The following is a 21,502-nucleotide window of genomic DNA, read 5'->3' as shown; positions in this document are numbered from 1 at the left end:
TCATTAATCTTTTATTTATGAAGGCCCTTTCAGTGGAGCAGTTTTGTTCAGCAATAACAACACGAAATATTTGAAATGGATATTTACCTTATTCCCTGTCATAACAAGTTTCATCCTGTGCAAACTCTCTCTCTCTCTCTCTCTCGCCAGTGTTTAGTCCTGATTTATTTATTTTTTTCTTTGAGGAGGCCAGCCTGTTATTACTTTGGTTTCCAAGTCTCTGTTATAAATCATTGTCGTCGTGTTTAGAAACAAACATGCTACCTGCTCATTGTTGTGCATGTTATGTATGCATGTTTATGTGCTTATGATCAGCTCCACGTTGATCCATGACTTGCGTGTGAATAAACTCCAGTACTGAGTCTACAGTATGTGTGCGTGCATTTGGGATGGTAAACACATTTCTGGAGTTTGCCTGCCCTTGACCCACCAAGAGGCAGGCAAACTGTTTATCTACTGTGAGAGATAGAAGTTGAGAATGAAGATGAGGTTTGCTGAGCTGCATTTGTTTTCAAAATTAGTGTCAGGGGTTATCCCTATATCTGTATCCACAGGACCATTATTACAGAGATACTCCCTCTTCTGCTAGCATTCAGACTGTTTCTGTCCTACTACAACCCACCTCTTCCACGTTTATTTGTGTGCATGTGTACTGCAGTCTAACTGCACGTTTATCTCCTCAGTCAAGTGTTTCCTAATGGACTTCCAGAGGAGTTCACCCTGGTCTTCACCTTGCTGCTGAAAAAGAAATCATTGAATGATCACATTTACCTGTTCCAGATATCTGATGGACATGGCTATCCTCAGGTGTGTGTCCACTTTCCCCTCGAGTCCATAGATATGTGCCTTAAAGCACTGATAATTATAGAGCTGCATACTAAATCATAAAATACTATTTGCTTGTCTTTTTTTTAATATTGTAATTTTGTGTCAGAATGAGTAGTGTTGATGGTAGTACACTTTCCCACAAGACATCAAACAAGATTATTCAGGACTGACTGACACATCAAGGAGTCATTGAATCATTCACTTAATCAGTTTGTTCAGATCACTGATTTATTCAGGTTAAAAAATAATGTGAGTGGGTCATTCACATTCAGTTGATTCGTTCAAAAAAAGTAATTCACTGGTAATGCTTTACAGTAAGGTCACGTTCCTTAACATTAGTTAATACATTCACTAAAATTAACTCATAAGCAATTCACTTGTTACCGTATTTGTTAATCTTTAATTTAAAAAAAAAAATACAGTGGTTCGTGGTTAGTTAAAGTCAGCTTGAGTCCATCAAATAATATTAGCAGATACTTTAGATTTTAATAATGTATTAGCAAATGTTGAACTTAAAAAATAAGATTAATATTTGTTTTAGAATTTTGTTTTATAGTTACTTCATGTTAACTGGCTATGCTGCTTAAGTTTTATACTGTATGTGAGCTTTGCATTTCTGACTTAATTATACTATAGGTTTAGGTGAAATTTATCCTTAGTTAAACACATTTCAATTGAAAGATACAGTAGTTCTCGATTATGCAACACTGATACTAACACTATGTGGGAATAATGTGAGAAATATGGCTTTGGTACATAAATAAAATAAGTTAAAGAAATTGATTAAAACAAACAATAAATAAATAGAAATATATAAAAAAGATATTATTTAAGACAAGCTTCTTAATCTGAAAAGCTTATGCACACTTTTACAGCTAAATAATGTATAGCTATGAAATAATATAAAAAACATGGCTGATAAGAAGTATTCATGGTATGGTATGGCAAAATTATAATTTTGGACTCTGTACTGCAGCATCAATATAATCACATTTTCTATTTTACCTGAATTATCACACTCCTTTAGTTCTCATTTGAATGGAATGGTCCAGATGGCAACCTGGCCCTGCGGGCGACAGGGGCCGACCCTGATGGGTCCATGGTGGGGTGCGTGTTTGAAGGTGACGGTGTGGAATCCCTGATGGACATGCGCTGGCATAAGGTGGCTCTGAGTCTGCAGAGAGATGCAGCCTCCCTGCACGTGGACTGCAGCTCCATTGAGAACAAGCCCCTGGAGCTCCGTGGCCAGTTACCCATCAATGGACACACGCTGTTGGGTATGAGGGCTACTGATGCTGCTCCTGTGGAGGTGAGGAGCTTTGCTGATCCTAATAATGATTGAAACCATATTGTGAACCTTCAACAGAGGAAGAGGCTTGACGTATAAGAATGTAAATGAGATGTAAGAGTGCATAAGCTTCCGGCTCCTCAGATAATTGAGCACTAAACTGCTAATAGAGTAGTCGGAAGTAGATGTTTCCTATGAGCCGGCTTCCCGCAGGTTTTGCCCTAGGCATCCTGTCTGCGGGGGAAATGTGGCAGGGGTGTGTTGGTGAATGTGTGAGAGACAGGAAGACCACGGGCACTCTCTTCAGGGCTAATGCTACTGAGCTCTCTCAGCTAGAAAAAGATTAAAAGAACAGCCCATGCTAGCCTAACCGAGCTGCATCCATTGCTAATTAATTAGTCCGTTAATCCATCCACTTAGCGAAATGATCATGCAAGGGGTCATATGTAAAGCAGCGGGGGTCCAGCATTTTAATAAAATCCACTTTTCTTGTTTTTGTTTTACTTTTAATATGCTTTTTCTCTGCATCTTTCTTCAGATTGACGTCCAGCAAGTGATGGTGTATTGTGACCCCTCTCTCGCTATCCAGGAGGCCTGCTGTGAGATACCTGGAGCTCGGGTAAAAAAGTCTGAACTGTTAAAAACACTATAAAATGATTTTATACATGGCATTCATCAGAGTTTCAAACATATTTTGTTTAGTAAATTCATCTCTGTTAGTTTGTGGCCGCCATGGGCTGTTGAATGGCTTTTTATGGCATTGTATAGAGAGCAGGGTGGCAGCTTAAAGTTTTATATGAGATCCTCACAATTAAAATAATGCTTATTCGGACATGTTTAAAGTCGCTTTGGATAAAATTGTCTGCTAAATGACTTAATGTAAATGTATATGCATTTTAACATTATCAACATTCTGGTTAATCAGCCTGTCAATTGATTTCATTTGTAGCCTAAAGGATACACCAAGGCTCAATATTAATGTTTGTGTGCATGTCTGATGAAACAGTTTGCATCAAAGCAACTGTGACAGTTAACAATCAGTTCAATAGTGAGTCAGTTAACAATGTTATGATCCATGCATGTAAATTACACTGATAACTATACCCTTTTACCTCAGTGCTTTGAACCTACCACAGTCCAAGCACAGGTAAAAGACTTTTTTAAAGGGTGTGTGTTTTTTCCCAGTATTGTCAAGAAATATTTCACCCAAGCTGATGAAACAATCGCATATGTTTTCGGTGATCACAGTCTAGCAAAGCTCATGTTTTGCTGGGGGAATGGATGCATTCTTTCTGTCAAAAAAAATCATTGTTGTAGTTTCTACTTGATGGATAAAGCCTCAGCAGCGACTCTGCTTCCATCGGGACGGCTGTGGTGGAGGAACAGCGCTTGAGTCATCGATGTGGGAGTGCTGCTTTATTTGAGGATTTGGAATTTGGATTCGTTTCTCCTCTCTGAATTGATCAGAGCTTTGGCAAGCCTTGCTGAATCGAAAAGGCTCTCAGGAATGCATCACTTGCAGATAACTTTAGCCTGTATGAAAAGCATACAGCCACCCACAGCCTGCAATAGTAAAGAAGGTAGAGATCAGGAAATGTCACCTGCCAAACGTATTTGACAAAGGAAGTGCACATGGGAATAGGTAAAGCCAACTTTAAGCTGGCATTTCAAATTTGATGCAGTTTTGGATCAGAGGATATTTTACAGCCAAGAACTATTAGACATCATTAGTTATGTGCCAGATGGACCATTTTTAGTCTGAAAAGATGATTATTCCCATTATGTTAGTTGCCTCTTTACGATGTAAGGTACAGATAACATTAAAATCATGTAACAAAAATATCTGGTTGTTGTTGGTATGTGTGTGTGTGTGTGTGTGTGTGTGTGTGTGTATGAATTTGAATGAAAGCCAACAAAGCTCTTTGTGTTCTTTTGTTTTGTGGCGAATGCTTAAAGCTTCCTGCTAGCAGTGTTCAAAATGGAAACAAGGGCAACTGTTTCCCCCTTGAATGCATGTGGCTTTTAAAGGAGTCAGCGATTACATCTTGAGATGCAGAGGAAAATATGTCTTGCATCATAGATGCCTTGAAAGACCATTGTGCATGGGAAGGATTTATTATTATTAATTTGTATTATTATTGAAATCAAATGCAGTGTTGTTTTAGTATTATTGATATACTATTATGGTATTTATACATATCTTTTATAAGTTTTTTTTTTTTTTTTTATCGTAATTTAATTTAAAAAAAAATAACTTTTTTTTTAAGTTTTAGCTATTGTTTTATGTTTTTAATTTATTTATTTAGCAATTTCAGCTAACTGAATTTTCTTATTTCTATTTTTTTTTCATCCAATACTTATATTATACTTTATTTCAGTTACTGATTTTTTTATTAATTTTTATTTTTTTATTTGTTATATAGTTTAATTTTAGTTCAAGTCGGATTGACCAGTGTTCTTTATGCTTCCGTAGTGTCCACCGGATGCTCCCAAGAGCCGAAGAGCCGCAGAGAACCAGGTGGAGTTTGTGCGCAATCCCTTCACTCAGGTAAATTAATCTGACTATTAGAAATTCTCAGTCTTTTGTAATGAATTTGTAGAAATATTGTTGTGCAGTGCATGACCTCATTCATTTGCAAAAACAACCCTTGATACTGCACTTAAAAATGAGCTAGTAAAACTGTGCAAGGGCCTCTAATGAAAAGATCTTACAGAAATTAAGAGAGGGGTGCTTAGTTATTAAACGTGGGATCCTGATCTTGAGATGGCTTGAAGTGTTTGAAGACAAACACGTACTTGCTCTCATTGGGAGCTATTAAGGGGGCGTTGACTGAGGATGCATCCATGCGTCCGAATGCAGCAAGAATGCAATGGAATGGAACATATTGAAAAGGCCTCAAGATGCTTTTTAAATAAGCTGTATGTTTTTATTTAACATACTATTTAAAATGCAACATAGTTATACAATAAGGAAATACATCCATCAAATGCATTTGTGCACATTAGCCAACAATTAAAAATGGTGTGAACCAAACAAATCTTGTGTGCATGCATCTGAAAGCCCAAAGAATTAATCTTACTAAAATAGGTTTGCCTGACTTTTTAGGTGAATATACTAATGATATTAATGTGCAGCCACCCGGTTGAGTTTTCATAATTTTCCCCTCTTAAAACACTTGAATGGTGCATCCCAGCAGTGTTACAGCGCATAAATAGATGACAAGATGAGCTGAAGATGTAATGTAGGCTGATAAATTTTTCTCATCCTGATATATTTGCCATAAAATGACACAGTTAGTGGCCATTAAGTGGCCCACTAGCAGGCAGTTGAATGAGCACTTTTGTAGAAACTGGGAATGAATGTAAATTCTTGTGAACAATGCCCAGTGGGCCGTAGAAATGCTGAAATCAAATGTCCTCTGCTTCTGCAGCTCTTTTTATTCATTCTTGCCCTTTCGCATCTTGTCTATGCACATATGCTCTTGCATTTACATTTTCCTTTATGCTTTCTCTCTTTTTCTGTCCTGTTAGTAGTGGTCCTTCTGAATGTTAGCCCTCAATAAAGTTCTCACTGCACTTTTTTTTTTTTCTTTTTTTTTTTTTTTGTCAGTCAATAAGTATATATAAATTATAATTTTTAAGAGGAGTGCATAATTATATCATATTATATTATAATTGAACATGTATACAGTATATATATTATATAACATATATATGTAAAAAAGTTTTTTTTTTTTTTTTTTTTTTTACTTGACAACAGGCTGTTATTATCAACCTTAATTTAATGGAAAAAGACAATTAGCTAAATAAATCCTATGTGTTTCATGGTAAAAGAACAATCATACAAGTTTGGAGTAACATAGGGCAGAGTAGGGCATAGGGCACCCACTTTTTTGGGTGGACTGTCCCTTTAAAACAGTCCTACTGCTAGCCAACCATTGCTCTATAAACGGAACTCTATCAGAGTTGCAAGGAGTAGAGCTGAAGTTTACATCAGCAGCTATGAGTAAACACAATCTGACTGCTGAAAAGTCATATCTTTTCCGCGTTTCTGTGTCTCAGCCTTCTCCAAGAATAACCTTAAGTCTTCCCCAGAAAACAATGACTTCCACTTAAACAAGGTATTTGCTATTTTCCCCTGAAAACACAATTTATCAGCAGTTTCTCAATGCTAACGCAAGCTGTGCATATGGGGGGATAACTTGTCCTCTGTGGAAAAGAGGATTTGTGATGTTGGTGTGGGCTGCTCTTGTTGTTTCTCCTGGCAGCAGTGAATCATGATCATTAGCAGTGCTAATAAAAAGCTGGTTGGTGAAGGTACTTCAGTTAGTCTCCAACTGGTAACATATCTTCTCCACTTGCCACGTGTATTGTCCTTTTATACTCACATATGCAACATAATTACATCCAGAGTGCTCTGTTTGGGAGCCAAACGCACTCAAAGCTGTTTGTTACATCTACACATAGTCACACGTAAACCGACAAGAAGTGTCTCTTCAGCTCACGCTTTGGGTGGATAAACGTCTCAACATGAACACTCTCTGTTCTCTCACGGGGAACAGTAGGAGATTTGAAGTGGGATTTATATCAAATGTGTTGTGTGGTGTAAATTCTATCTTAATCTTTCCTGCCATACTGACAGAGAAATTAGCTCCATTGGTACACATTAGATGTATCACTGTGTGTTTTCGTGCCATTTCCTGTCTCGGTATTTACTAATTGTATCCCTCTGATAAAATGTCAGCAGCTCTAACAAATTAATGTTTGACCATGCCAGCCAAACTGAGCAACTGTCTGAATTTAGACAGCATTGCACAATTTATACACTCTTAAGAATAATTACTTTCAAGCAAACATCTTTACGATGAGAGAAACATGCATGAGAAGCAAACTAACATCGATATTGAATATTTTCGACCCCTTTAGCACTCTAATTTATTTGTGTATTTAATCCAACATTGATTTATGCTTAAGGGGGGGGGGGGGGGGTAGGGGCGGGGGTGAAATGCTATTTCATGCATACTGAGTTTTTTACACTGTTAAAGAGTTGGATTCCCATGCTAAACATGGACAAAGTTTAAAAAATTAAGTTGTACGTTTGAAGTAGTATTTTTGTTCCAAAAATACTCCTTCCGGTTGGTCACAAGTTTCGGAAAGTTTTTTTCGAGTATGGCTTTGTGTGACGTTAGATGGAGCGGAATTTCCTTATATGGGTCCTAAGGGCACTTCTGCCAGAAGAGCTCACGCTCCCGTATAGCAGAGCACTGAGAGCACAACAGACATTCACTGATCAGAGCGAGAGCGTCGCAAAATGTCACAAAAGAAGTGTGTTTTTGGTTGCCAGGGCAAGACAACCCTGCACAGATTACCAAAAAAAAAAAAACATTAAGGGACCAGTGGACGGAGTTTATTTTTAAAGAGCATCAACGGAGTTGTGCAAGTGTTTTTGTTTGTTCCCTGCATTTCGAAGATGCTTGTTTTACAAACAAGGCCCAGTTTGACGCCGGATTTGCATATCGTTTATTTCTTAAGGAAGATGCAATCCCAATGAAAAAGGGTCACGATCGTGTGTAGGAACCGCAGGCGGTGAGTAAAACTGCTTCAAATGTCTCTGCCTCCTTGTTAGTGCGTTCGCCTCCCATGCCGGAGACCCGGGTTCGAGCCCCGCTCGGAGCGAGTCGTTGCTGCTGCTGCTCTCGTTCAGTTTCAGCCTCCGGATCTGATTCTGGATCATAAATAAACGTCTGAATCTTACTGTTAGCCATGGTTTCTTTTGGATGATGTTTTTTTTTTTTCCTCACGGTAATGTCACAACTTCCAAACGCTCTCAACGCAAAAGCCTACTCGCGCTCGTGATTCTTTAGCTCCGCCCACACGTCACGCCTCCAGTGGCTCGTGTTTTTCTGAAAAAAATCAGCACAGACTATTTTTCTCTTATAAATATAATAAAACTAAAGACTTTTTGGAGATACTAAATGAACCAATAGAAAACATTACCGTCTACAGCCACGAGAGGGCGATCTATGTTTTCAGTGGTAGGCTACAGGAGCACTGAGTAGCATAGAGCGCCCTCTCGCGGCTGTAGACGGTAATGTTTTCTATTGGTTCATTTCTCTCAGTTCATGTCAAATTAATTTTGATAAATAAGTCACACCTGACTATAAGTCGCAGGACCAACCAAACTATGAAAAAAGGTATATATATATATATATATATATATATATATATATATATATATATATATATATATATATATATATATATATGTATGTGTGTGTGTGTGTGTGTGTGTGTGTGTGTGTGTGAGCTCAAGCTCAGCACAGCACACTTCCAGTCCTTTCCTTTATTTGTCTGTTAGAGGTACACATGTGCAGGCAATAATAATAATAATAATAATAATAATAATAATAATAATAATAATAATAATAATAATAATAATAATAATAATAATAATTAATTAATAATAATAATAACAAATCACACATGCTCCCATGTTTTCCCTTGACCCAGGTTACTGTCTAGTACCAGAGCAGTCTGTGTTTTAAGACAAACTGTAATGAGTTCCAGACTGTGTTGGATGCTGCTATCATTAGCCTTCTTCTGCATTAACCCCTTCCTCCTATGCAGATCCTCAATCTGCCCTGCATTATAGTCCTTTAAAAGCACAGCCTTCTTCTGTCTCACATTCTTTTTCTATTGAGCTCACCGGCTGGGAGAAATTCATGAGCTGAGAGCCGCACGGTTGCAGCTAAACAAATTCCCTGCATTATGCATGTGCTCATTCCACCAGGGTTTTTTGGAACAGGTCATCGCAGGCTATCCATCCTGTAATAGCCTGTAGCTGTATGGACAACATGTCCATTTTGTGTTGTCTGTGGAACCCTGTCTTTAGCGTCTGTGCATACATGCATGCACTCTCAGCAATTCCTAAACTGGATCTTAGGGTATGGCTTGAGATTAGGGTAACTGAGCTCTTTCTTTTTCATGCATATCCAGTCTGAATAGCCTTACTGATGCTGTGTTTGCTTTCTCTGCTCAGATATGACTCGAGCATTTACATTCACATCTGCTCCACAAACACATCTTTTGTTTTCTGCCTGTCCCTGATGTTCTCTTTAAATCATGTCCCTCCTCACTGCACTGCCCCCTCTCCATTCCTGCCAGTTCTCCTCCCCATTTGCTCTCCATCAAAAGAGCTTCGTAGTCTCTGTTGATCATGCGGGTGAAACTCTGTAACAGTAAAATGACAATATAGACAAATCTAGATAAAACAAAAACAGATCAGCAGAACTTAGTTAGGTAAGCATGAAAAGTGAGAGATGTCATATGAGGTACATGGGCATTGTTGGACCCTTCTTTCATCTCATTTCCCCCTAAGAAAATTGTGTTTATGTGATCTCTCTTCATGTTTGCTGAAAACTATAGTCGTTAGATCTGTAACTACTTTGGATGCTTTGCAACTATAAAGTTTGTAACATGTAACTGTGTATCTATTGATTATGAGGACTGTTTTTTATTTTATTTTATTTATTTTTTTATCTGACATTGTCAATTTTTGTTTTTGTTTTTATGTTCTACAGTCAATTCTCGGATCCAAGGAACTGGCAGAAAAAGTAAGTTATTTGAATGAAGTCATCAAAAACTTATTTTTATTTCCCATTAACTGTAACAGACAGTCCCAATTATAAAGCTTCAAGCCTGACAGAAAGAATTGTGGCAGAAGATTTCGCCCAATAGCTGTAGAAATTCAGTTTAATTGGTAAGTAAATTGCTGCATGCTGAGTTGCAGTGGGAAGAACATTGGCAGTGACCCTGACACTGATAATTTACTACTGATAGCAGAGCATTTTGTGTAATATTACACCACCTGGAATTAGAGGGACTTGTTTTGCTTGGTAAATGTGCTTCTCTGGCACAATATGAGAATAATGCTCATGTTTCGTACATAAAACTCATGTCTGTTCGTCACCTTTTCCCCTCTTTGCACCCCTCTTTGTATTACCTTTTTTCAAATGAAATGCAAGGGCAGAAAATGTCAGAATTTGAGTGGGATGCGAGTGGGACTTTTTTTTTTTTTTTTTTTTTTTTTTTGATTCAGGGAGCTAAACAATGGTTTAACGGCCTTGTCTCAAATTGTTGTGGACCAGTGTTGTTATGGTTAAAACAAAACTATTAAATATAATTATCAGTAATGTAAATAAAGCTGAAATACAATATGAACATTAGATTAAAATACACACATATACACACAAACACAAAATGTATAAATAAAACTTAAATCATTCAAAAAGCACTGAAATCACAAAATAAGTTATGATTTTTTTTTTTTCTTATGAAGTACAGAAGAACATTTGTAAACTTAAATTAAAATGTTGAAAGTTGAAAATATAAAAACATATTATTATCAAAATATTGATAAATACTTTATAGTATAATTAACACTGTTTTGGATTTGGGGCCTATGTTTCCATGAAGTTCCAATCTCACATTTGCATAATCTTTTTTTTTTTTTTTTGAGGTTACATTGAGGACCTAACAGTTTAAATGAACATGGACAATTTTGAAGGATTTAAGCATCTTTTTACAGTCATTTTAGAGTTTTAGGTGTAACCTAAGTCTGATGAATTGAATAATGAACTGCCTTTAATTGCCTGTCATTTTGCATTATTGACACACTGTTCTCCTAATCAATGTTGTTCAGTTGCTTTGACACAATCTTTTTTTGTTTATAGCACTATATAAATAAAGGCTCTATATTGGCATCTCAGATATGTTGTAAAATTGGATATAACTGCATAGAAAATGTTAGTAAGGGATATTGTCCCCTCATACAAGTTTAATGTTAACATGCATATTCTTTACGTCTTGGGCTACACTATGAAAACGGTGAGTATTTTAATGTTTATGGATTGTCCCTGTTCACAATATTGTAAGTGCCCCTCTGTAGCCTAGATTTTGCTTATTTAAAGAAAAGAAGTGCAAGTTGAAAATAGAAATGCCACAAATGCTGTTAATTGAGCTTATATTAGATTTGGCTTACATTGAGCTTATGAGTGCACAATTAGTCAGACACACAGACTCTCTTAAAGCGATATCATCTCTGACAGTAGAATATAGGCTGGTGTAGCCTATAAATCCATTCATTCATGTGAACAGAGGGAGTGCGGGAAAATCTCAAAGCCTTGATTTTCATCATGTAGCTTTCTTCTGTGTGCACCTCTGGAAAAAATGAATCAGCCCTGCGTGTCAGCCAACGTTCTCAGAGCCGGGCCCCTTCCTCTCCCCTTCTCTTACCTCACCACATCTATGCACGATAACAGCCCGTTGGCTGAGCAGGACTGGACGGGTGGTAGATTTAGTTTTAATTGTGCTCTTCCGCTAGAAACTAACAGCTATTTCTAAGTATTTGACTTTGCGTGTCCCCCCTCCCTTATAGCTTTGCAGCAAGCGTTGGGGAACATTGCCATGAGGAATCTTCCGTTACTATTGATCTTTGTCTCCCGCAACAGAACCGCGGCAAGCTGAAATGACACGCAGTGGTGCACCCCCATTTCTACACTCCCATGCTGATTAACGTTATGTTGCACTGCCACCAGCAGGTCAACATTTGTAACAATATCAAAAGCAAAGCTGGTGTAAACTTAAAGTAGAGTGGAGCAAAAAAACTCAAATTTTAGAAAAAGGTGTCATGGATAGGAACAACCTGGTTTTCTCTTTTTTACAGTGTGCAGGCTGTGTACTGCTCAATGAGGAATCAAGTGTGGGTATTAATTTTCAGTTTGTCATGTGTGCAGCATTTTATAATGGCTATGTGGGTTGGTAGCAGGATCTGCATGCATGAGTGTGCATGAGTGCTGTGTTATCACGCCCTTAGAAAGAGATGCATTTATGTCTTTAAAAAATTTCTGGCAAAATGTAATGATACTTGTTAAGAATGAATGTTTAAAGGTTGGCCAGACTTGCGGCTGCCTTGGAGGAAGTTTTGTAAGAATATTATAAGAAGCAGCTACCTATGCACTTACGAACTCACATTAATGCACTTTGCTCTGCAGAAAAACATGCCCAGATTTGAGGTTTTTGTGCATTGTCTGATATGTTTGCACAGTTTCAAAGATTGATCACCTCACATGCTCTTTCCCATATTTGCATGCACAAAATTGAAATCCTGGCACAGTAAACACTCATTGTATATAGTTTTATTTTATTATTATTATTATTTTTAATTATTATTATTTATTTATTTTTTCGCTTACCAGCTTAATCTAAGATGGTCTTTTCAGCAGGAGGCTCATATGACATTGTTACAAACACGCAGTACATTTAATTATTTATTTATTTTCATTTTTTTATTTTTTATTTTTTTATTGCAGGTTATTCAGGAAGGTTATGCGGGTCAGTCTGGCCTTAAAGGAGATAAGGGAGACAGGGTAAGAAATGTGAAACATTTAATCATAATGAAGGAGTGTGTTTGTGTGCTAAATCCCTCTCTCTGTCCAGGCTTGCTGGGAATTAATGACAGCAGCAATGTTTATTTTGGCATATTATACAAATGCCTCATTTGGAGCTAGCTTTTGTGCCAATGATCCAGCTTGGCCAACTACTCAGAAGTTTCATTATTACTGGCATCATCTCTTTATATATTAATTACATTAATGAATAACCCTGCATCACGACAATATTAGGATTCTTCAGAATGTGGAGTTTGGGTGGGGGTGGGGGGTGATGGGTAAGAGGGCTGATACATAGCATTTAAGAGCAAGGCTGTTGCTCTATATACAGTTTGCCAGGGATGTTGATGTGCTGTACATTAATATGGGGTATTAGTCCTTAAATGTTTAAAAAAAGTATTTTTACCTCACAGGGTTTGGACTGTACTGGTGCTGGAGTTCCTGGACGAGTGAGTCAATATATATATTTTTTTTTGCCTGGAAAAATTTAATTTCTGGCACAGCCTGATCAATTGAAGTTAATAATTAACTGTCCTCTTTAAAATAAACATAAAAATATGTTTTACAGTAACACTTAAATATGAATAATTATGGTTATTATTAATAAAAAAAACAAAAAAAAACATAATAATATAACTATATTGCAATAACACTAAGACATGCACCTCATTTATTTTGTGTGTGTGTGTGTGTGTGTACTGGCACTGGTTTGGGTGGTTTATAAGGACACAAATTTTTATAATGACATGGGTATGACACAGGTATTAAAATATGGAGGTGGTGTTTGAGAACACTACCTGCGTCCCCGTTCAAAAGGCTTTAAAAAAAAAATTCAAAAGGCTTTAAAAACACGCTAAATGGTGTTTTTTGGAAAATCTAAAAAATGCACAAAGTACATTATAAAAACTATTATGCCTTTGGAGAGTCCCTGTTAACCACCAGTACCAACATGTGTGTGTGTGTGTGTGTTAGTATTATTATTTTTTTATTATTTCCAGGTTTAAATTAGATGATCAATTCCAGATTTTCTCTGTAGTCTCATAATTTGGGCCTCAACTGAATATGATATAGTCATTTGGGTGACATGCTTTATCCATGTGTTTTAGTGCTCAGAAGGTGCTAAAGGGGAGAAAGGAGAGAAGGGAGAGTCGGTAAGTGTGTGCGCCAACCTTGTCTCAGAGGGAGAGGTGATCGAATTCCGGTTCAACAGGCTTCACTGAAGTAGAGGGGATATCTTGATACTGTTTCTAGCCATTGATTCACCCATTTCTCATTCTCTTACATTTCAGGGTCTGGCTGGCAACTGGGGAGAAGCTTTAGGAGTGAAGGTAAATGAATACAACACCATGTAAATATGACTGTTGATGAGTGCATTAGAGCTTCCAATCAGCTGATATCCATTTCTCATTCTGTGTGTCTGTCACCCTCATACACATACTCAGGGTGACAAAGGGCAGAAAGGAGAAATCGGAGCCCCAGGTCTGCCCGGAAGTCCAGGCAAAGACGTATATGTAAGTGACTAGCATTTGATGTGAAAGTCAAAGATGTTCATATTTATGTCCTACTTTATGTAGATTATGTATACCAACGCCCCTCCTGAGTCTCGTTTAGAAGTGTTGATTTATTTCAGAGTGTCTCGCTGCAGGAATGTACTCAAAAGACAATTATATAGCATGCATAATACGTCTCTGTGTACATATTTTAATTTTAAAAGGAAAGCAAGAGTCCCATTCCTTTCATATTGTTTAAAGTGGCTCCATATATACACAGTGCTCTCCTGTGAAAAGCATGATGCATTAGACTCTTAACCATATACTCAATGCTGCTTTTTCTTCTCATTAGATATCTGTTTGGGTGTTAAATCTTTTTTAATGCTGCATAGATTGCATAAGCCAACAAAGAACCACACATCAATGCAGCCTCATTGATTCTTCTAAATGGATAGTCAGGTCGCATTACGCTTAATATTTTCTATTCTATATACAAAGCATGCTAAGGGGATGGCGAATATGGCCAGGCCGACTAAATCCATATTTGGAATTCGCTTTTAAACTGTTTATCTATCTAAGCCTTCAGTCATCGGTGAACTGACTTGTTTGATTCCTGTTGGAGGGTTGTTATATAAGCAGTGTGATACTGCTAATGCCGTTAGTTGAGATGAACTCAAGCTAATGATCTTTTATTGGTCTTGGCTGTTACAGGGCCGAGCTAATCCTATTTGTGTGGTGGGCCCTAAAGGACAAAAGGTAAAACAGACTGATCCTCTTGGGATTCATTCAGTGGTTTTCTGGGATACTATAAATGAACTAGTTTTGTGATGTCCTTATCTTCAGTGCTTGTTATGCACAGCAAGTGTTTCTCAGCGCTGATTAATTCACAGGGTCTTCCTGGTGTAGTTGGTCCAGAGGGGCTTGCAGGAGAACCAGGCCGGCCAGGACCTCCTGGACCGCCTGGAGTTGGGAAACCAGGACCACCAGTAGGAAGATTTATCATTTTAATACAATATTTATAGACAGTTTTTTTTTTTTTTTTTTTTGATGTTTTACTATCTTTTACAATTATTACATTCTGGGTGTAATAAAATATTTATTCCGCAAAGATGCATTACATTGATCAAAAGTGACAGTAAAACATTTATATTTTCAATAAATGCTTTTCTTTTGATCCTAAAAAAAAAGTATTAGTTTCCACAAGAATATCAAGAGCACAACTGTTTTTTAACAAAATTAATAAGAAATGTAATAATAAGAAATCAGCATATTAGAATGATTTCTTAAAGATCATGTGACAGTGAAGACTGGAGTAATGATGCTGAACATTCATCATCACAGGAATAAATTACATTTTACATAAATTTACTAAAACAGAAAACAGTTATTTTAAATCCTTATAATGGTTCTCAATATTACTGTTTTCTGATCAAATCATTGCAGCTTTGGTGAGCATAAGAGACTTATTTCAAAAACATTTAAAAAAAAATCTTACCGACCACCAACCTTTTGAATATAGTGTGTTTATATAATATAATTTAATAATTAACATATGATTTGATATCATGTGGCACACTCAACATTTTTATTTTAATGGTGTTAAAGCATCTATTATTGCAGACTGTGCGCTGTTTAACATTTTTTATATTTATATATGGTTATCGGTATACTACGTAGTTTTCTATTTTTACCTCACAGGGGCCCCCTGGTAGACCTCCAAGATCTAAAGGAGAGAAAGTATGTTTACTTATATATGTTTTCCTGCTTTGACCACAAATTGATGAGGATGTTAAATATATATATTTTTTATATAAAAATGTACCATTAGCTTTCTTGTGTCCCTTGGAATGTTATATCTAATAATAACAAAACATCCTCTCCATTTCTAGGGGGATTCTGGAATACCTGGTGTAGACGGAAAGCCTGGAGAACCTGCAAGTGCATTTTTTCTCATTTTGTCCTATAGAGGGATGTCAATATGAAACAATGGTGTGCGCTGAATTGCTAAGACAGAAGATGCTAAGTATCCTGATTTTCTATCACTATCCTGATTGTTCTGTCACTGTAAGGGACAAAAAATGTTTACTATCATCAGCACCATAATTAGTTTTATTACCACAGGAGCTATCAGCACCTAATTTACATTTGCAACTCAATGAGCTTCTGCGGTTCTTATCTTCATGCATACCCAATGACGTGGTTTGTTTTGCTGACAGGGTCCGAGAGGTCCTTGGGGACCTAAAGGTGAGAAGGTAAGTCTAAACAGTCAGAGTTTCAGATTTTTACATGAAAATGGCTTTTTCTTGTTAAAGTCACAGTACATATTCTTGGCTGTTATTTCTTTATTTTTAAAAGGTACAGTTCCACCAAAAAATTATGACACATAATTTACTTGCTCTCATGTTGTTCCAAACTCATATGACTTGCTTTCTTACTTGTGACACAAATGTCCAATGTCATTTCCTCCATAATATGGGAGTCATACCTGTGTTATTTTAATTTTATGTTTTTTATTTATTTATTTTTATTTTTATTTTATTTTTTTGTATTTTTTTTGTATTTTTTTTTTTTTAAACTTGAAACTTGGAGGGACTGTAGTATTCACACCATCTACTCAGTGTCACCCAGGTTTTCCCCAATAGGCCTGATGGGGGAGCTACAGAGATAAAAAGTAAAAAATTGCTCATAGCTCCTAAAACTTTATTTGCAGGCTCAAGTGCCTGAATTTCCATGAAAAAAAGGTAGTGCTATAAGGGGAAAAAACATAAAAATTGCTACACTACACATTATATTCACATTATACTAATATTATATTTATATCAACTGATAGACCTTCTCATTCTGGACAACTTTGCCTCTAGAACCACTTCTGTCAGTCAAATTGTTTGTTAAATAATTGAGAATATGTAAAACTATTTTTGGGAACGAGTACTAGTTTTTTCGTTCACAAAAATCTTGAAAAAAATAAATAAAAAAAAATAACACTGTGGTACAGTTCTCTGGACTCTAGGTCTTAACTCTTTGGGTAGCTAATATACACCCAAAATCCTATAAAGCCGTAAAGCTTCACAAAATTAGGTGAGCACATGCAACAGGTGATTCTAAACAAGCAAGCAATTTTTCTGTGGAAATCGGACCACAGGTGGTGCTATAACAGTTAAAAAGTATTTAAAACGTCTCAGGTTACACATGTAACCATAGTTCCCTGAGACACTGGACACCATAATATAACAGGAACACCATAGAGGATGCAATTCAAGTTCCCTCGGAAGGGAAACACTCTATGTTATATAAACTCTATAAACTTCTACGTTAAATTACCTTAGTGAACTTTCCCATCTGGATGCTGTAACAGGGTCATTTAGAAAATGAGCGTGGCCAAATATATCCCAAAGCTTATACATCCTTAATGAAAACTCAAAACTTCACAAAACTGGGTGAGCACATGCGGGAGTATAAATCTCTGAACTCTGTAGGTCAATACTTAACAAACAACAACAACAACAACAGACAATTCAACTCTACACTTTGGTTAGCTTTAACATTGTAATTTTTTCAATGTAAAAATATAAAAAAGAGCAAGGCTAAATAAGGGGACCTTTATGCCTTAAGTGCTTGAGCCCCGATAACCGTTGCTTGCAGCTACTGTATATTATTTATATTCATTCTCATATCTCAACTTTATATAAATTAATACAACTATTTTTAATAATTTAAGTTAACAAATATAACCCTGAGTCATACTGAGTCATACATAGAACAATATGAAGGTCAGCAAATGCTTAGAGTTTTAGAGGAACATTCCATTTAATATGCTTTTTTCTGTCTTCAGGGAGATCCATGTGAACCATGTCCAGTGGTCTCTTTCAACTCTACTGGCAACACGAGCAAGCAGGGACCTAAAGGAGAACCAGGGGCCCCAGGCAAAGGAGACCAGGGTCCACCTGTGAGTTTACTCTCAAAGCCACTGAAAAAAATAAAATAAAAAAATAATAAAACCAACCTAGAAACAGTTTAGCTTGTTTGATTAAATGTCACTGTCCAGCATCCTGAAACTGCTTTTATCTTCCAATACATAATTTGGTGCCTGGTAGACACTTAATCATTGCAAAATATCCAACTGCCAGTGCTGTTCACCTCAGTGGGCCTGCCATATTTGTGTTTGCCAAGTTCAGTGAAATAAACCAACAATCAGTGAGGTCTTTTTCTCCTGCTGCTGTTGTGTTGAATGAGAAATGCCATCACCATTCCACTACCCTCTCACAGGGAGAACAGATATTTTAATCATGCTTCATTTTACCTTAAGAAACATTAAGGTCTCTCCTATCATCCATGAAATCCATAAACTTTCCCCCCTCGACATTTAGACCACTTACTGTGTCAGATTTAATTTGTACTCCATGACTACAGTAAAGGCCTTTCCATTTTTTAGCCTATTACAATTTCTCCTCTCTCCCCTTCAGAAAAAAATCAGAAAAAAAAAAAAAGGGATTCTATGCAGCATACCATAACGCGCTTGTTCGCATTTCTCTATAATGATTTCCAATACCATCACAATCTATTCCTCATACCTATTTATGGGACAGAGAGTGAGAATGTGGGATGCAGAAAGTGATTGGGTGCAAATGCGGGACATTTACAGTTGCGGTCATCCAGGATGACATTAGTGTCATGATTAGGGAGACTGATGCTGATACTTGCATGCCTCTATCTTCATAGGGCCTTGCAGGACTGGATGGCAAAGCAGGACAGAAGGTGAGTTTTTTTTTTTTTTTTTTTTTTTTACCACTTGCTGTTTTTTACCGCATAGATACCCATGTGTCTGGAAACCATTTACCAATCCAAAAAATAAATAAATAAATAGCACAATATGACCACACACACACACACACACACACACACACACACGCACAACGGCACAGACCTTCAATTTTATGTTAAAAGCTGCTTCCTGTTGCAGAGCTTTTTCTCAAACGTCAGCATCTGTGTGTTGTGACAACTACAGCACATTGCAATGTATTCCAGACTAAACTACTGCCTGCTTTTTTCTCAAATTCAATAGTGCTGAGTCACTGAAAATGTCATCCAGAGTTTGAGCCATTTTTTCAAACTGTCTTGCACATTGTGATTCTTTCACAGGGAGAGCCAGGAGTAGACGGGGCCAAAGGCGAAAAGGTGAGTGTGCCAGGCGTTGGCAAGAAAGAAAGAAAGATGAAGAATCTGTTCTCTGAAATGCTTGACACTTAGAGAAGTTCTGAAGTGAAATTAAGCTGTGAAGCCTTGCCATCTTTGTTCTCTTAGGGTGAGCCATGTTCTGGCTGCCCTAGCAATGGAAAAGTTCCAGCGGGCATTTTGAATTCGACTCAAAAGGGAGAGAAAGGAGATCCAGGTGCTGGACAGAAAGGAGAACAGGTGAATGTGATGGAGTGATTGCTCATTAACATCCAGCGCACAGCATTTGAAAAAGTTTTTGATATCGACATCAGTGGATGTGTATGAGTGTGTAGGGATGCTTATATTATCTTAAGTATAATCACAAACAGCCCTGATCTGTGTAGCTCCACACAGATATAAGCCTCATGCACAAATGCTTTAAAAAACGATTGTAACGTCAGATTGGGGAATTAATCAGCCAAGGGTCCCATTTCATGTCTGTTAAACAATAGAATATATGCTGATATTCTCTTCTATTCTTTTTATTCTTTTCTTCTTTTTACTTGATTTTGATGTACAGGGAGAACCAGGTCTAAGTGGTTTTGCTGGAATAAAAGGGGAAAAGGTAAGCCTAATGAATATGTATTCACTAGGATGCTGCGTTTCTACATTTTTGAATGGTTTTAAGGTTGTTAAACAGTATTATAGATAGGTGCACATGCAGTGACCCTTGAAAAGTATTTGGACACTTAAATGTGTGGATGTCTTTATTTTAGGTAATTCAAACAAAGCATTTCACAAAAATAAGTTGGTTGTCAGATTTAGTGGAAAATTTCTGTATTTAATGTGGGAATGTTGCTTGTCTCACACTGTTGACACTGTTTGGTTATAGGGTAATGCAGGCACCAAAGGAAAAGAGGGAAAAACTGTAAGTAACCTTTATTTTTTATTATTATTATTATTATATATTCTTTTTGTTTTTAACTTGTATTAGTGATTTATGACTGACCTCAGCATCAGATTAATGTGCAGATGCTGATGTTTTTTAGGGCAAACCTGGTCCTAAAGGGTCAAGTGGAAATAAAGGAGAGAAGGTGATTAAACTCAAATCAGACTTTGGTACTCTGCACTAGTTGTAAAGTGTTTAAATTGCATCCTAACATAGATTTTTTGAGATAGATAGGGCATACATTTTTTTTTAATCTACATTAATCTCACTATAACCTTGGATTTAATCTAGACTAATCTAGATGAAAATGGCTCATTTGAATTCTGCCAAAGTCATTCAGAATATGTGTGCTACCCAAATAAAATAATGAGTAAAAGTAAGCACGGACTCCGTTAACATGGGTGCGTAAAAAAAAATACGAGAAAAAGAAATGCTTGAGAAAGACAGGTGGTGCATTAGACCAGTTGCTCATCTCCTGTTTCCAAAATGCATCACAAACTGCTTGAGAAAGCTAGAAACGAATTCCAAACTGCACAAGGTGCAAACAACCTTACGCCTGTTTCACTCATACTCCGTCTGCAGTGTGTATGCGTTTCGCATTTTTTTACGCACCCATGTTAACGGATTCCAGCGTTCACGCGGTTGCAGTTCGTCAGTGCGTTCCAGGAGCGGTGCGTCTGCAGCAGTGCAGCGATCAATCACGTAACGTTACTGAGTAGCGGACTGCAAACGCGTCCTGTGTGAAAGCACAATGAGTATGAGTCTGTGCTGCTTCTGCACCACATACGTAACGCACACGGACTGCATACGCACTGCAGACGGTGTGTGTGAAACAGGCGTGCTTCTTGTCGAAGTTTCCATTGGGAAGCTTCTTAAAAAAGAAAAAAAAACAGTAGGCATACACACAGGTTTAAAGACTCGTTCACGCTCCCTACAGTGCAATTTGGTTAGGCATACATCTGCGCTAAAATATCAAGGTGCAAGTCATCATAGCTCGCCTAGTATAGACCCAGCTCTCGACCCAACTTTGAGAACAGATTCACGGCGATATTTTTTTAATCACCCGATAAGAGTCTCCTGTTAACGCAGCACGTTAACGCAGATAACGGCCCACCACTTATATACTTACCACTATATACATATATTTATATGTGTGTGTGTATATAAATGTATGTATGTATGTAGAAACTGCAAAAAAAAAAAAAAAAAGACTGAAAGACTGTATAGCTTACTTAAGTGTAAACTGTCAGGAAACATAAAGGTTTCTGAAGGATAATGTGACACTGAATACTGTAGTAATAGCTATATAGTCAGACATCGCTACATCACGCAACAGAAAAAAAAA

At 37.1% G+C, this 21,502-nt stretch overlaps 1 protein-coding gene across 1 annotated transcript in view; it reads left to right on the top strand.

Annotated features, from left to right (window-relative positions):
- Positions 1 to 21,502, top strand: part of LOC127935596 (collagen alpha-1(XVI) chain) — a 63,923-nt gene that overhangs the window by 15,566 nt on the left and 26,855 nt on the right. The window contains exons 5-27 of the mRNA XM_052533609.1: positions 684 to 807; positions 1,856 to 2,137; positions 2,655 to 2,735; positions 4,590 to 4,664; positions 9,697 to 9,729; positions 11,841 to 11,876; positions 12,487 to 12,543; positions 12,978 to 13,013; positions 13,671 to 13,715; positions 13,854 to 13,892; positions 14,007 to 14,075; positions 14,766 to 14,810; positions 14,945 to 15,040; positions 15,753 to 15,791; positions 15,944 to 15,988; positions 16,271 to 16,306; positions 17,887 to 18,000; positions 18,774 to 18,809; positions 19,194 to 19,229; positions 19,356 to 19,466; positions 19,789 to 19,833; positions 20,101 to 20,136; positions 20,258 to 20,302. Coding sequence (XP_052389569.1) covers positions 684 to 807; positions 1,856 to 2,137; positions 2,655 to 2,735; positions 4,590 to 4,664; positions 9,697 to 9,729; positions 11,841 to 11,876; positions 12,487 to 12,543; positions 12,978 to 13,013; positions 13,671 to 13,715; positions 13,854 to 13,892; positions 14,007 to 14,075; positions 14,766 to 14,810; positions 14,945 to 15,040; positions 15,753 to 15,791; positions 15,944 to 15,988; positions 16,271 to 16,306; positions 17,887 to 18,000; positions 18,774 to 18,809; positions 19,194 to 19,229; positions 19,356 to 19,466; positions 19,789 to 19,833; positions 20,101 to 20,136; positions 20,258 to 20,302 — 1,561 coding nt within the window. The remainder of the gene's footprint in view (positions 1 to 683; positions 808 to 1,855; positions 2,138 to 2,654; positions 2,736 to 4,589; positions 4,665 to 9,696; positions 9,730 to 11,840; positions 11,877 to 12,486; positions 12,544 to 12,977; positions 13,014 to 13,670; positions 13,716 to 13,853; positions 13,893 to 14,006; positions 14,076 to 14,765; positions 14,811 to 14,944; positions 15,041 to 15,752; positions 15,792 to 15,943; positions 15,989 to 16,270; positions 16,307 to 17,886; positions 18,001 to 18,773; positions 18,810 to 19,193; positions 19,230 to 19,355; positions 19,467 to 19,788; positions 19,834 to 20,100; positions 20,137 to 20,257; positions 20,303 to 21,502) is intronic.

This window comes from Carassius gibelio, chromosome A19, assembly GCF_023724105.1.
Source record: "Carassius gibelio isolate Cgi1373 ecotype wild population from Czech Republic chromosome A19, carGib1.2-hapl.c, whole genome shotgun sequence".
Lineage (NCBI taxonomy): Eukaryota > Metazoa > Chordata > Actinopteri > Cypriniformes > Cyprinidae > Carassius > Carassius gibelio.
Note: the sequence above shows the minus strand (reverse complement) of the source record. Positions and strands in the feature narration are given on the sequence as shown.